Source organism: Somniosus microcephalus, chromosome 21, assembly GCF_052327205.1.
Source record: "Somniosus microcephalus isolate GS21.2 chromosome 21, FLI_Smic_1.0, whole genome shotgun sequence".
Lineage (NCBI taxonomy): Eukaryota > Metazoa > Chordata > Chondrichthyes > Squaliformes > Somniosidae > Somniosus > Somniosus microcephalus.
The window spans coordinates 12,083,658-12,097,000 of record NC_141007.1 but is presented as its reverse complement, the minus strand read 5'-3'; the positions used below and the strand labels follow the sequence as shown (position 1 = coordinate 12,097,000).

The window sequence follows — 13,343 nt, the reverse complement described above, 5'->3', positions numbered from 1 at the left end:
TCCTTAAATAAGGAGACCAAAACTGTACGCAGTACCCCAGGTGTGGTCTCACCAACGCCCTGTACAGTTGTGGCAAGACTTCCCTACTTTTATACACCGTCCCCCTTGCAATAAAGGCCAATTTGCCTTCCTAATTACTTGCTGTACCGGCATGCTAACCTTTTGTGTTTCAGGTACGGGGACCTCCAGATCCCTCTGTACCGCACCATTCTGTAGTCACTCTCCATTTAAATCATAACTTGCTTTTCTATTCTTCCTACCAAAGTGGATAACCTCACATTTTACTCCATCTGCCACCTTACTGCCCACTCACTTAACCTATCTGCTGCAGTCCGTCTGGTGAAGTTATTTTGACCCAGAGACGATGAAGGGAGTGATGAGAGGAAACCTACTCCGAATATTTACCGTGTGACTGGTTTTCCGATAGGGATCCAATTTACTCCCAAAGTACTCCGAGTTTTCTTGCGTGGGCTCCTGGTTGTAATCATTCCGTGCTTTAGGGCAAATTCAGACAGGCGCAGGGCGCCCCTTACTGGCAGGAGGGAAAACTGTACATGGATGAAATTTTAAACACAATTATGGGGAAATGACACAGCAGGGATACAAAAAATCTTCTTGAAGCCATTGGCAGTCTTCTCAGAGCGAAGGGGGAGGGTGCTAAGTAGTGACAGGGAATAAAGGACGGGAAAGGAAACCCAATGTGCTGGCCAGTGATGGAGCAGGCGAGCAACCCGTGGTTGGACCACACTTGGAGCACTGTGCCCAGTTCTGGTCTCCATGTTATACAAAGGATACAGAGGCTCTGGAGAAGGTGCAAAAAAGATTTACTAGGATGATACCAGAACTGAGAGGTTATACCCAGCAGTAAAGATTGAACAGGCTGGGGTTCTTTTCTCCAGAAAAAATAAGTCTGAGGAGTGAGCTGATCGAGGTCTTTAAAATTATGAAGGGGTTTGATCGGGTGGACGTAGCGAAGATGTTTCCACTTGTGAGGGAGACCGCAACTAGGGGCCATAAATATAAGATAATTATTAATAAATCCAATAGGGAATTCAGGAGAAACTTCTTTACCCAGAGAGTGGTGAGAATGTGGAACTCGCTACCACAGGGAGTGGTTGAGGCGAATAGTATTGATACATTTAAGGGGAAGCGAGATAAACACACGAGGGAGAAAGGATTAGAAGGATATGCTGATGGGGTGAGAGGAAGTAGGGTGAGAGGAGGCTCGTGTGGAGCATAAACGCCAGCATAGACCAGTTGGGCCGAATGGCCTGTTTCTGTGCTGCACATTCGAAGTCATTCTGTGTAGCTGCAGATGTCATTGCAGTAAATGGCAGAGATCTGTATCTGTCTCCCTGCTTTCCCAGAGCTTGTGATGGCAGTTCCCCATGATCATTGCCAGGTGGTTGCAACAATGATATGGTTGGTGACACCTTGATGGATGTGGTCCATCAGGCTCCGCTGGTTATTGGTCACCCTGGACTGCCTTCTCTAGTGCAGCACCACTGAAAGCGTTACATCCCGTGACTGCGGTGCTTCCCAGATGCATCCAGCACTATAGTCGGCCGTTATTTGTGCCACTGAGTCTGATGTCTCAGCCTTCCTTCGGCAACAGGGGCCTCTGTGTACGTTGTGTCGGCCGTGGCTCGGTGGGCCGCACTCTCGCCTCTGACTCAGAAGGTTGTGGGTTCACAGTCCCACTCCAGAGACACGAGCACATAATCTAAGGGAGTGCCACACTGTCGGAGGTGCCATCTTTCGGATGTGACATTAAGCTGAGGCCCCGTCTGCCCTCTCTGAGGATGTGAAAGAGCCCTCGGGTTAAATTATGAGGGCAGCTTGCATAAACTTGGTTGGTATTCTCTTGCGTTCAGATGGTGGAGGGGTGTTCTGATTGAGGTGTTTAAAATATTAAAAGGATTTAATAGGGTAGAGAGAAAGAAACTACTTCTTCTGATGCAGGGGGTGGGGGCCGGGGCACATAATCTTAAAGTTAGAGCCAGGCCATTCAGGAGTGAAATCAGGAAGCACTTCTTCACACAAAGGGTGGTGGGAATCTGGGACTCTCTCCCCGCAAAAGGCTGTGAATGCTGAGGGTCAACTGAAGCTTTCCAGACTGAGATTGATAGATTTTTGTGAGGTAAGGTTATTGGGGATATGGAACCAAGGTGGAGTTGAGAAACAGATCAGCCATGATCCAATTGAATGGTGGGACAGGCTCGAGGGGCTGAATGGCCTCCTCCTGTTTCCAATTTTCTGAAGAATCACAAAAATAGCTTTTTCTTTCCTTTTTTTTAAACCCCCCCCCCCTTTGAAACTCTGCCTTCCCCTTCTCAGGCGGGGCCAGTTCTGTGACTGTGATGTGGGCACTGGGGGAGACAGCGCGGCCTGCGACAATCCCAACGACACCAACACCCAGATCTGCTCCGGCCGCGGAGAGTGTCAGTGCGGCAAATGCCACTGCTTTCTGTCGGAGAACCATCTGGAAATATTTGACGGGGACTTTTGTGAATACAGCAGCCTGCTCTGCCCACGATTCGCTGGCTTTCCGTGTAATGGTGAGTAAAGTGGTGTCCCTCACTGCAAAGGGTGGGGGTGGCACGGAAATTGAGGTCATGAGACATATTTTGCCATGGATTTAAAAAAAAGAGAACTAGGATTTATATAACCCGTAGCACATCATTGGAATGATTCAAAGTGCTTCACAACTAACAGATTTCTTTAGAAAGAGGCTCGAGTTTTCCTCCAATGCAAACTTGGCAGCCTATTTGTTCACAGCAAGATCCCACGAACAACAAATAACGAGCAAATCTATTTTTTTTTTGCCAGTGTTGTTTGAGGGATAAATGTTGGCTAGCACACCGGGGCGAACTCACTGTTCTTCTTCCAATAGTGCCACGGGCCCTGGTTTTATGTCCACTCAAGGGGGCAGATGGTTTAACGTCTCATCCGAAAGACGGCACCTCTGACAGTGCAGCTCTCCCCTCAGTACTGCCCCCTCCGACAGTGCAGCGCTCCCCTCAGTACTGCCCCTCTGACAGTGTGGCGCTTCCTCGGTACTGCACCTCCGACAGTGCGGCGCTCCCCTCAGTACTGCCCCCTCTGACAGTGTGGCGCTTCCTCAGTACTGCCCCCTCCGACAGTGCAGCGCTCCCCTCAGTACTGCCCCCTCCGACAGTGCAGCGCTCCCCTCAGTACTGCCCCCTCCGACAGTGCAGCTCTCCCCTCAGTACTGCCCCCTCCGACAGTGCAGCTCTCCCCTCAGTACTGCCCCCTCCGACAGTGCAGCTCTCCCCTCAGTACTGCCCCCTCCGACAGTGCAGCGCTCCCCTCAGTACTGCCCCCTCCGACAGTGCAGCTCTCCCCTCAGTACTGCCCCCTCCGACAGTGCAGCGCTCCCCTCAGTACTGCCCCCTCCGACAGTGCAGCGCTCCCTCAGTACTGCCCCCTCCGACAGTGCAGCGCTCCCCTCAGTACTGCCCCCTCCGACAGTGCAGCTCTCCCCTCAGTACTGCTCCCTCCGACAGTGCAGCTCTCCCCTCGGTACTGCCCCCTCCGACAGTGCGGCGCTCCCCTCGGTACTGCCCCTCTGACAGTGTGGCGCTTCCTCGGTACTGCACCTCCGACAGTGCGGCGCTCCCTCAGTACTGCCCCCTCCGACAGTGTGGCGCTCCCTCGGTACTGCCCCCTCTGACAGTGCAGCGCTCCCCTCAGTACTGCCCCCTCCGACAGTGCAGCTCTCCCCTCAGTACCGCCCCTCCGACAGTGCGGCGCTCCCTCAGTACTGCCCCCTCCGACAGTGCAGCGCTCCCCTCAGTACTGCCCCTCTGACAGTGTGGCGCTTCCTCGGTACTGCACCTCCGACAGTGCGGCGCTCCCTCAGTACTGCCCCGCCGACAGTGCAGCGCTCCCTCAGTACTGCCCCCTCCGACAGTGCAGCGCTCCCCTCGGTACTGCCCCCTCCGACAGTGCGGCGCTCCCTCGGTACTGCCCCCTCCGACAGTGCGGCACTCCCTCAGTGCTGCCCCTCGGACAGTGCAGCGCTCCCCTCAGTGCTGCCCCTCCGACAGTGCAGCGTTCCCCTCAGTACTGCCCATCTGACAGTGCAGCACTCCCTCAGTACTGCCCCTCCGACAGTGCAGCGTTCCCCTCAGTACTGCCCCTCTGACAGTGCAGTGCTCCCTCAGTACTGCCCCTCTGACAGTGCAGCGCTCCCCTCAGTACTGCCCCTCCGACAGTGCAGCACTCCCCTCAGTACTGCCCCTGCGACAGTGCAGCGCTCCCCTCAGTACTGCCCCTCCGACAGTGCAGCGTTCCCCTCAGTACTGCCCCTCTGACAGTGCAGCCCACCCTCAGTACTGCCCCTCCGACAGTGCAGCGCTCCCCTCAGTACTGCCCCTCCGACAGTGCAGCGTCTCCCTCCGTACTGCCCCTCCGACAGTGCAGCGCTCCCCTCAGTACTGCCCCTCCGACAGTGCAGCGTTCCCCTCAGTACTGCCCCTCTGACAGTGCAGCGTTCCCCTCAGTACTGCCCCTCCGACAGTGCAGCGCTCCCCTCAGTACTGCCCCTCCGACAGTGCAGCGTTCCCCTCAGTACTGCCCCTCTGACAGTGCAGCCCTCCCTCAGTACTGCCCCTCCGACAGTGCAGCGTTCCCCTCAGTACTGCCCCTCTGACAGTGCAGCCCTCCCTCAGTACTGCCCCTCCGACAGTGCAGCGCTCCCTCAGTACTGCACTGGGAGAGCCAGCCTTAGATTGTGTGCTCGCTCGGAGTGGGGCTTGAACCCGCGATGTTTGGACTAGGAAATGCGCGGTGCATGAAGCTCTGACCAGCGGGAAAAACAGATCACAGAATGCCAAGGTAGGATTGAGCTTGAGACACCAGGAGGTGCACGGGTCAGTTGCCAGTCTGTGCTGCCAGGTCGCCTGTCAAGCATCACGATTGACCTCAGCACCCTAGGGGTGGCGGTGGAGGACGTCAGCCAGGGTTGTTACTCCTGTTGGGCTAGGCAGTTGGCCATGGTTAGTGCAGGGCTGTTGGTGGGTAATGAGGCAGTATCCCAACATGGGACAACACCTTCAAGGAAGGTGAGCGGAAAACTTGGGGGGTGGGAGCGGGGAGGGGGGGGTGAATATTTGTTATAAATTTGAGCTAAATTATCTAGAATTCCTTACGAGGAAGCTGGAGGATTCCTGGGATCATTCTCTCCAGGGATCAAACAGAAGTGGCTGTTCAAATGCAGGGATAAAAGACTCCTGTTGGTTGTGAGGACATTGTGAGGCTGAATTTCCTCTGAATTCCTCCCGCTCCGCAGCCATATCTTCAGTGGAAACCCGGCTTACATGTGTAGAGAGGGCTTCCCCCGAACCTCCCCGGTGTTAGGATGGTGTGTCCAGGGCTACCAGTGTACAAAGATGGAAATACGCAGCACAGCGACCAGCATTTGAAAGAGTTAAAACAGGTCAATACTTGGAGACCCATTGTCAGAACTCTGAGTTAAACCGGTCTTTTCGCTTCCATATACTGACAGGTGATCTGTGTGTTTCCAGCATCTTCTGTGTTTATTTGATCAAAACTACCAATGGATCCGAGTTGCATTAACCAATGGGGTTGGCAATATAAGTTGCATTAACCAATGGGGTTGGCAGTATGAGTTGCATTAACCAATGGGGTTGGCAGTATGAGTTGCACTGACCAATGGGGTTGGCAGTATGAGTTGCACTGACCAATGGGGTTGGCAGTATGAGTTACACTGACCAATGGGGTTGGCAGTATGAGTTACACTGACCAATGGGGTTGGCAGTATGAGTTGCACTGACCAATGGGGTTGGCAGTATGAGTTACACTGACCAATGGGGTTGGCAGTATGAGTTACACTGACCAATGGGGTTGGCAGTATGAGTTGCACTGACCAATGGGGTTGGCAGTATGAGTTGCACTGACCAATGGGGTTGGCAGTATGAGTTACACTGACCAATGGGGTTGGCAGTATGAGTTACACTGACCAATGGGGTTGGCAGTATGAGTTGCACTGACCAATGGGGTTGGCAGTATGAGTTACACTGACCAATGGGGTTGGCAGTATGAGTTACACTGACCAATGGGGTTGGCAGTATGAGTTGCACTGACCAATGGGGTTGGCAGTATGAGTTGCACTGACCAATGGGGTTGGCAGTATGAGTTACACTGACCAATGGGGTTGGCAGTATGAGTTGTAGTGATTTGACAGGGTCTCCATCGTTGAGGTTTGGTCGATTGGTTTTTGTGCCCTGAGTGATTAAACTTTGTGTTTGATTCGGTTTCCGTTACGGTTTTTCACAGCTCGTGGCAAATGTTTTAAGGAGCAGTGTGTATGTGACGAAGGATGGACTGGCGCCTCGTGTGAGTGCCCTATCAGCAATGCCACGTGCATTGACGCCAATGGGGTAAGACTGGAGTTACATTACAACACCACGCAGACACACTGGGGCTGAAATTGGTCCTGGGCGGCAGCTGAACACGGGCGATGGTGATTCCACCACCCAGCTTTTGAGCGGGATGTAAAATGGGCTGTCGATTCACCATCGCCCGTTTGGTGCTGTCACCAAAGGCCATTTTTACCCCCATTCCTTTTTTATTTAAGTCGTGAGTCTGGTGTGTGATTCTCACCAAATGATACCCGGGCTTAAAGGGTGAACTGATGAGGACAGGGTGCATAAACCTGGCTTGTATTCCCTTGAGTTTCGGAGATTGAGGGGTGATCTGATCGAGCTGCTTAAAACGATAAAGGGATTTGAGAGGATAGATCGAGAGAAACTATTTCCCCTGGTGGGATTATCCAGAACAAGGGGGCAGAACCTTAAAATCAGAGCTAGGCCGTTCAGGGGTGAGATCAGAAGATAGTGGAAATCTGGAACTCTTCCCCCCCCCCCCCCCCCCCAAAAAGGCTGTGGGTGCTGGGGTCAATTGTAATTTTAAAGACTGAGATCGATAAATTTTTGTTGGTAAGGGTATCAAGGGATATGGAGCAGAGGTGGGTAAATGGAGTTGAGGAGCAGATTAGCCATGATCTGATTGACTGGCAGCACAGGCTCGAGGGGCTGAATGGCCTCCTCCTGTCCCGATGTGCGATCCCAGTTTACATTCAGCCCAGAAACCTTCAGGAGTTAATAAGAGAGAGGGATTTATAGAAATGGCGTTGGCCGCTGAAACACCCTGTATCCATTTGTCACATCGTAGAATGTTACGATGGAAGGTATCCATACAGCTAAGGAGTGACTGCGTCCCCACTAACGTTACTCTGGTTCCTGGCCAGAGAGAGCCTGGGAGGAGATATTTTGTGTTAGAGCTCCCTCTGCTGTCATGTCTTTGTATCATAAGTAACATTCCTCAGAATTCCTCAGGGGTTTTGCCAGGACTTTCTGGGAGTTTCCTGGTTGCCTTGTTTGGAGGGGAATGATCCCCTCCAAACACCCCCCACCCCTGCCTTGGACAAGGCAAATGATGGCCAAGAGGGGGAGTTTGGGGCAGGGACTTTCTGTACGCCCGGTATCTCACCTGTATTTTCCTGATTACAGGGACTCTGTAATGGTAAAGGTGACTGCATATGTGGAAGATGCAAGTGTCAAGATAAAAACACAGATCCAACCTGTGGCTCCATGACCTACTTGGTAAGTGAAGATAGCTTAAGGCATAAACGTTTATACAGCACCTTTCACAACCTCAGGACGTCCCAAAGCGCTCTACGGCCAATGGAGTACTTTTTGAAGTGGAGTCACTGTTGTAATGTAGGAAACACGGCAGCCAATTTGCGCACAGCAAGATCCCTCAAACAGCAATGTGATAATGACCAGGTAATCTGTTTTAGTGATATTGGTTGAGGAATAAATATTGGCCCCAGGACACTGGGGAGAACTCCCCTGCTCTAGTTTGAATAGTGTCACGGGGTCTTTTACGTCCACCTGAGAATGCAGACGGGGCCTCGGCTTAAGATCTGCTCTGAAAGACAGCACCTCAGACAATGCAGCACTCCCTCAGCACTGCACTGGGAGTGGCAGCCTGGATTATGGGCTCATTATTTTTAAATACTTTAAAGAAAGGTAAGTTTATTTTTAGCCCTGTTAAAAACTGTAATTTAATTTTTTCAAAAATTTAAATTATTGTTTAAAATAGTTATTTTATGTAATTTATAGTTATTTTAAAAATGTGATTTATTTGAAGTTTAAGTTATGTTTTGGGGCTGATCACTATTTCATAGATTTGACAGCTCTTCCTGTCAAATCTATGAATAGAGATTCCCTGCTACAATTGGCTCTCCATGGCCCACGTGATCCCAGGGGACGCTTCGAACTAACTGCGCCCCTGGGATACGCAAGCACTGCGTGCCGGCAGTTGGAGCAGGCCCAGGATCGGAATCCCACGCGGGTCCACAGCTCAACGGCCGGCACGCAAGGTAAGTGCAGGTCAGGGGCTTGCACCCGCGGGAACCCTCCAACCCAAATTTCTGGCCCATTTTGTATACATGGCAGGCTTCTGGTGGGAAGCAGGCCAGCAGGCCGAAGCTCACCAACAAGACTCGGGAAGATATAAATCTGGAGCTGCCCCGGGAACACCACAGGAGCACCAGAGGCCCCCCCGTGGAGCTGGGGGGGCCCAAGGTTTCCTTGTGGGGCCCGGAGGAGTATGCAGGCCCTTCAAATAATTCAATCTTATCTGGGCCTCTCCGGGGCTCTGATCCTGCCTGTCCCGGGTTTCACTGGTGGGTCCGCGACTTGCGTAACCCTGAGTGAAAATCGCGTCAGGGTCTGAATCACGTCATCGGATCTCCCCCCCCCGCCCCGCCCCGACTTTTGCATATTTATCAGGCCCTCATCTGCCTCCAACACCTCCTGAAACCTCTGGGCTAAAATGGCAGCAGGCAGGAACGTGTGGAGAAGCAGAGGTACGGATGCTTCCTAACTCCCCCTCACCCCCACCCCCTTACCCCTCTCGTTGCGAGTTGGGGGTTAAAATCGGGGCTCGCGACGCCATGAATTTTCCACCGAGCAACTTCCAGAGATTTCAGGAACAATTGGCGACCCTCTCTAACGGAGGCTGTTTCTTTCTCCCTCTCTGTCTCTTGCAGCAACTGCTGGGCCTGTGTGAGGACACTCGCACCTGTGTCCAGTGCCAGGCCTGGAATACTGGGGAGAAGAAGGGGCAGAACTGCAAGAAGTGCACTAACGTGTTCAAGTTCGTAGAGGAACTGAAATCAGGTCAGTCTGAACAATACTGAATTATTGGAAAAGGACATTAAACCCAAGGTCACAGCTTTCTCTAGAAATTGCCTCTTGAACCCGTTTACACTGTCCACTCAGTCATCCTTCCTTGGTGACATGTTCCGCTACTCGATTACCCTTTGCCTGAGGAAGTTTTCTCGAATTTCCTTCCTACTCATAAGCTGCTCATTTTTTAACTTGTGTCCCCTTGGATTTGAAACCATCACCTCAGTGAATGATATTCCCCGATCAGTTTTGCCAATTCCCTTCGTAATCTTCAATTCGGGTTACATCCCAAAGTGCTTCACGTACACTGTGAAGCGTGCTCACTGTTGCCATGTGGGCAAAGGATGCAGCCAAATTTACGCACAGCACGATCCCACAAACAACAACTGAGATGATTGACCAATGACTCTGCATTTTGAGGGAGCAATATTGCCAGGGCACAGGAGGAACCTCTTCTTCCCATAGTGCTGTGGAATCTTTAATATCCACCTGAGAGGGCAGACGGGGCCTCAGTTTTATGTCTCATCCAGAAGGACAGCACCTCCGGCAGTGCTGCACTCCCTCAGTACTGCCCCTCCGACAGTGCTGCACTCCCTCAGTACTGCCCCTCCGACAGTGCTGCACTCCCTCAGTACTGCCCCTCCGACAGTGCTGCACTCCCTCAGTACTGCCCCTCCGACAGTGCTGCACTCCCTCAGTACTGCCCCTCCGACAGTGCTGCACTCCCTCAGTACTGCCCCTCCGACAGTGCTGCACTCCCTCAGTACTGCCCCTCCAACAGTGCTGCACTCCCTCAGTACTGCCCCTCCGACAGTGCTGCACTCCCTCAGTACTGCCCCTCCGACAGTGCTGTACTCCCTCAGTACTTTTTAAAAATCCATTCATGGGATGTGGGCGTCACTGGCAAATCCAGCATTTACTGCCCATCCATAATTGCCCTTCAGAAGGTGGTGGTGAGCCATCTTCTTGAACCGCTGCAGTCCGTGTGGTGAAGGTACTCCCACAGTGCTGTTAGGGAGGGAGTTCCAGGATTTTGACCCAGCGACGACGAAGGATCGGCGATATACTTCCAAGCCAGGATGGTGTGTGACTTGGAGGGGATCTTGGAGGTGGTGGTGTTCCCATGCGCCTGCTGCCCTTGTCCTTCTAGGTGGAAGAGGTCGCGGGTTTGAGAGGTGCTGCCGAAGAAGCCTTGGCGAGTTGCTGCAGTGCATCTTGTAGATGGTACACACTGCAGCCACGGTGCGCCAGTGGTGGAGGGAGTGAATGTTTAAGGTGGTGGATGGGGTGCTGGTCAAGCAGGCTGCTTTGTCTTGGATGGTGTCGAGCTTTTTGAGTGTTGTTGGAGCTGCACTCATCCAGTCAAAAGCAGTGAAGTGTCGGCCCACATTCTTTGCTCAAGTCTGTAGAGTGGGGCCTGAACCCATGACCGCCAGGTGAGAGTGCTACCGAGTGAGGCAAGCTGACACTTAAAAAAAAGTTTTATTTTGTCCCTGCAGAAAACCTGGTGACGGAGAACTGCCAGTTCCGTGATGAGGCAGATGACTGCACATATTACTACACGGTGGAAAAACTCCCAGGCGGCAACACAACTTATGTAGAGGTGCGAGAGAAGAAAGGTGCGTGGGAAATATAAAACTGGAATTCCGACATTTGTTTATTATAGAGCTTTTTGGCTTCTAACGCTGTGATATATTGAGAATAAAGACACAAGTATGTGAGTAATTTGAGACCTGGCGTGTGGTGAGTGTAGCATGCTTTGGGAGGAACTGATGACCTTGGACCTGTGGGGTCAGAATTTGCGGTCGGAGATGTCCCACCGGAGGATGCCTCCCTGCTGACTCTGGGGCTCCGGAGAGTTCGGGTCCTGGGCCTGCAGGGTCCCGGGGATCTCGTGGGCCAGGTCCTCCTATCAGAAAGAGTGCATCGGAAAGAGGGGTCAGCGTAGGGAAAAATGGTAAAAAGACAAAATTAAAAGCTCTATATCTGAACGCACGCAGCACTTGTAACAAGATTGATGAGTTGACGGCACAAATAGAAATAAATGTGTATGATCTGATAGCCATTACAGAGACGTTGTTGCAAGGTGATCAAGGCTGGGAACTGAATATTCAGGGGTATTTGCCATTTTGTAAGGATAGGCAGAAAGGAAAAGGAGGTGGTGTAGCTCTGTTAATAAGGGATGAGATCAGTGCAGTAATGAGAAATGATATTGGCCTAGAAGATCATGACTTAGAATCAGTTTGGGTGGAGATAAGAAATAATAAGTGTAAGAGGTCACTGGTGGGAGTGGTCTACAGGCCCCCAAACAGTAGCCACACTGTAGGACAGAGTATAAATCAAGAAATAATAGAGGCTTGTAAGAAAGGTCCGACTATAATCATGGGAGATTTTATTCTTCATATTGATTGGACAAAGCAAATTGGCAAAAGTAGACTTGAGGAAGAGTTCTTAGAGTGTATGCGGGATGGTTTCTTGGAACAATACGTTGTGGAACCAACCAGGGAGCAGACTATTTTCGATCTGGTAATGTGTAATGAGGCTGGATTAATGAATGATCTCGAAGTGAAGGATCCTCTTGGGAAGAGTGATCATAACATGGTAGAATTTCAAATTCAGTTTGAGGGTGAGAAAGCTAGGTCTCAAACTAGTGTCCTGAACTTAAACAAAGGTAATTACAAAGGTATGAAGGCAGACTTGGTTAAAGTGGACTGGGAAAATATATTACAGGGTAAGACTGTAGAAAAGCAGTGGCAAACATTTAAGGAGATATTTCATAACTCTCAGCAAAGATATATTCCAGTGAGAAAGAAAGAATCTAAGAGAACAATGAACCATCCGTGGCTAACTAAGGAAGTAAAGGATGATATCAAATTGAAAACAAAAGCATACAATGTTGCGAAGAATAGTGAAAGACCAGAGGATTGGGAAATTTAAAAAAACCAGCAAAGGACGACTAAAAAAATGATAGAGAGAGAAGATAGCTTATGAGAGTAAGCAAGCAAGAAATATAAAAACAGATAGTAAGAGCTTCTACAGGTATATAAAAAGAAAGAGAGTAGCTAAAGTAAACATTGGTCCCCTAGAGGATGAGTCTGGGGAACTAATAATGGGAAACAGGGAAATGGCGGAGACTTTGAACAAATATTTTGTATCGGTCTTCACGGTAGAAGACACTAAAAGATCCCAATAATGAATAATCAAGGGGCTATTGGGGTGGGGGGGGGAACTTAAAACAATCACTATCACTAGAGAGAAAGTACTAGGCAAACTAATGGGACTAAAGGTGGACAAGTCCCCTGGACCCGATGGCCTGCATCCTAGGGTCTTAAAAGAGGTGGCTGCAGAGATAGTGGATGCACTGGTTGTAATCTACCAAAATTCCCTGGATTCTGGAGAGGTCCCAGCAGACTGGAAAACTGCAAATTTAACGCCCCTATTTAAGAAAGGAGGGAGACAGAAAGCAGGCAACTATCGACCAGTTAGCCTAACATCTGTCATTAGGGAAAATGCTGGAGTCCATCGTTAAGAAAGTGGTAGCAGGACATTTAGAAAATCATAATATAGTCAAGCAGAGTCAGCATGGTTTTATGAAAGGGAAATCATGTTTGACAAATTTGCTGGAGTTCTTTGAGGATGTAACGAGCAGGGTGGATAAAGGGTAACCAGTAGATGTCGTGTATTTGGATTCCCAGAAGGCATTCGATAAGGTGCTACATAAAAGATTACTACACAAGATAAGAGCTCACAGGGTTGGGGGTAATATATTAGCATGGATAGAGGATTGGCTAACTGACAGAAAACAGAGAGTCGGGATAAATGGGTCATTTTCAGGTTGGCAAACGGTAACTAGTGGGGTGCCGCAGGGATCAGTGCTGGGGCCTCAACTATTTACAATCTATATTAATGACTTGGATGAAGGGACTGAGTGTAATGTAGCCAAATTTGCTGATGATACAAAGATAGGAGGGAAAGCAAATTGTGTGGAGGACGCAGGGGCCTAGAAATTCAGTTGCCTTAGCGCCGCTTTTGAGGCGCTAGAGGGACTAGCGCCAGAGTTATGGCCAGTTGAAAAATTCCCTGGGGCCCTAAAGCGGCGTT

At 50.7% G+C, this 13,343-nt stretch overlaps 1 protein-coding gene across 3 annotated transcripts in view; it reads left to right on the top strand.

The window, feature by feature from the left end:
* Positions 1-13,343, top strand: part of itgb4 (integrin, beta 4) — a 181,584-nt gene that overhangs the window by 60,439 nt on the left and 107,802 nt on the right. For all 3 annotated transcript variants that reach the window (XM_085963248.1, XM_085963247.1, XM_085963246.1), the window contains exons 13-17: positions 2,338-2,558; positions 6,322-6,425; positions 7,557-7,649; positions 9,104-9,233; positions 10,742-10,861. In XM_085963248.1, the coding sequence (XP_085819374.1) occupies positions 2,338-2,558; positions 6,322-6,425; positions 7,557-7,649; positions 9,104-9,233; positions 10,742-10,861 (668 nt within the window). The remainder of the gene's footprint in view (positions 1-2,337; positions 2,559-6,321; positions 6,426-7,556; positions 7,650-9,103; positions 9,234-10,741; positions 10,862-13,343) is intronic.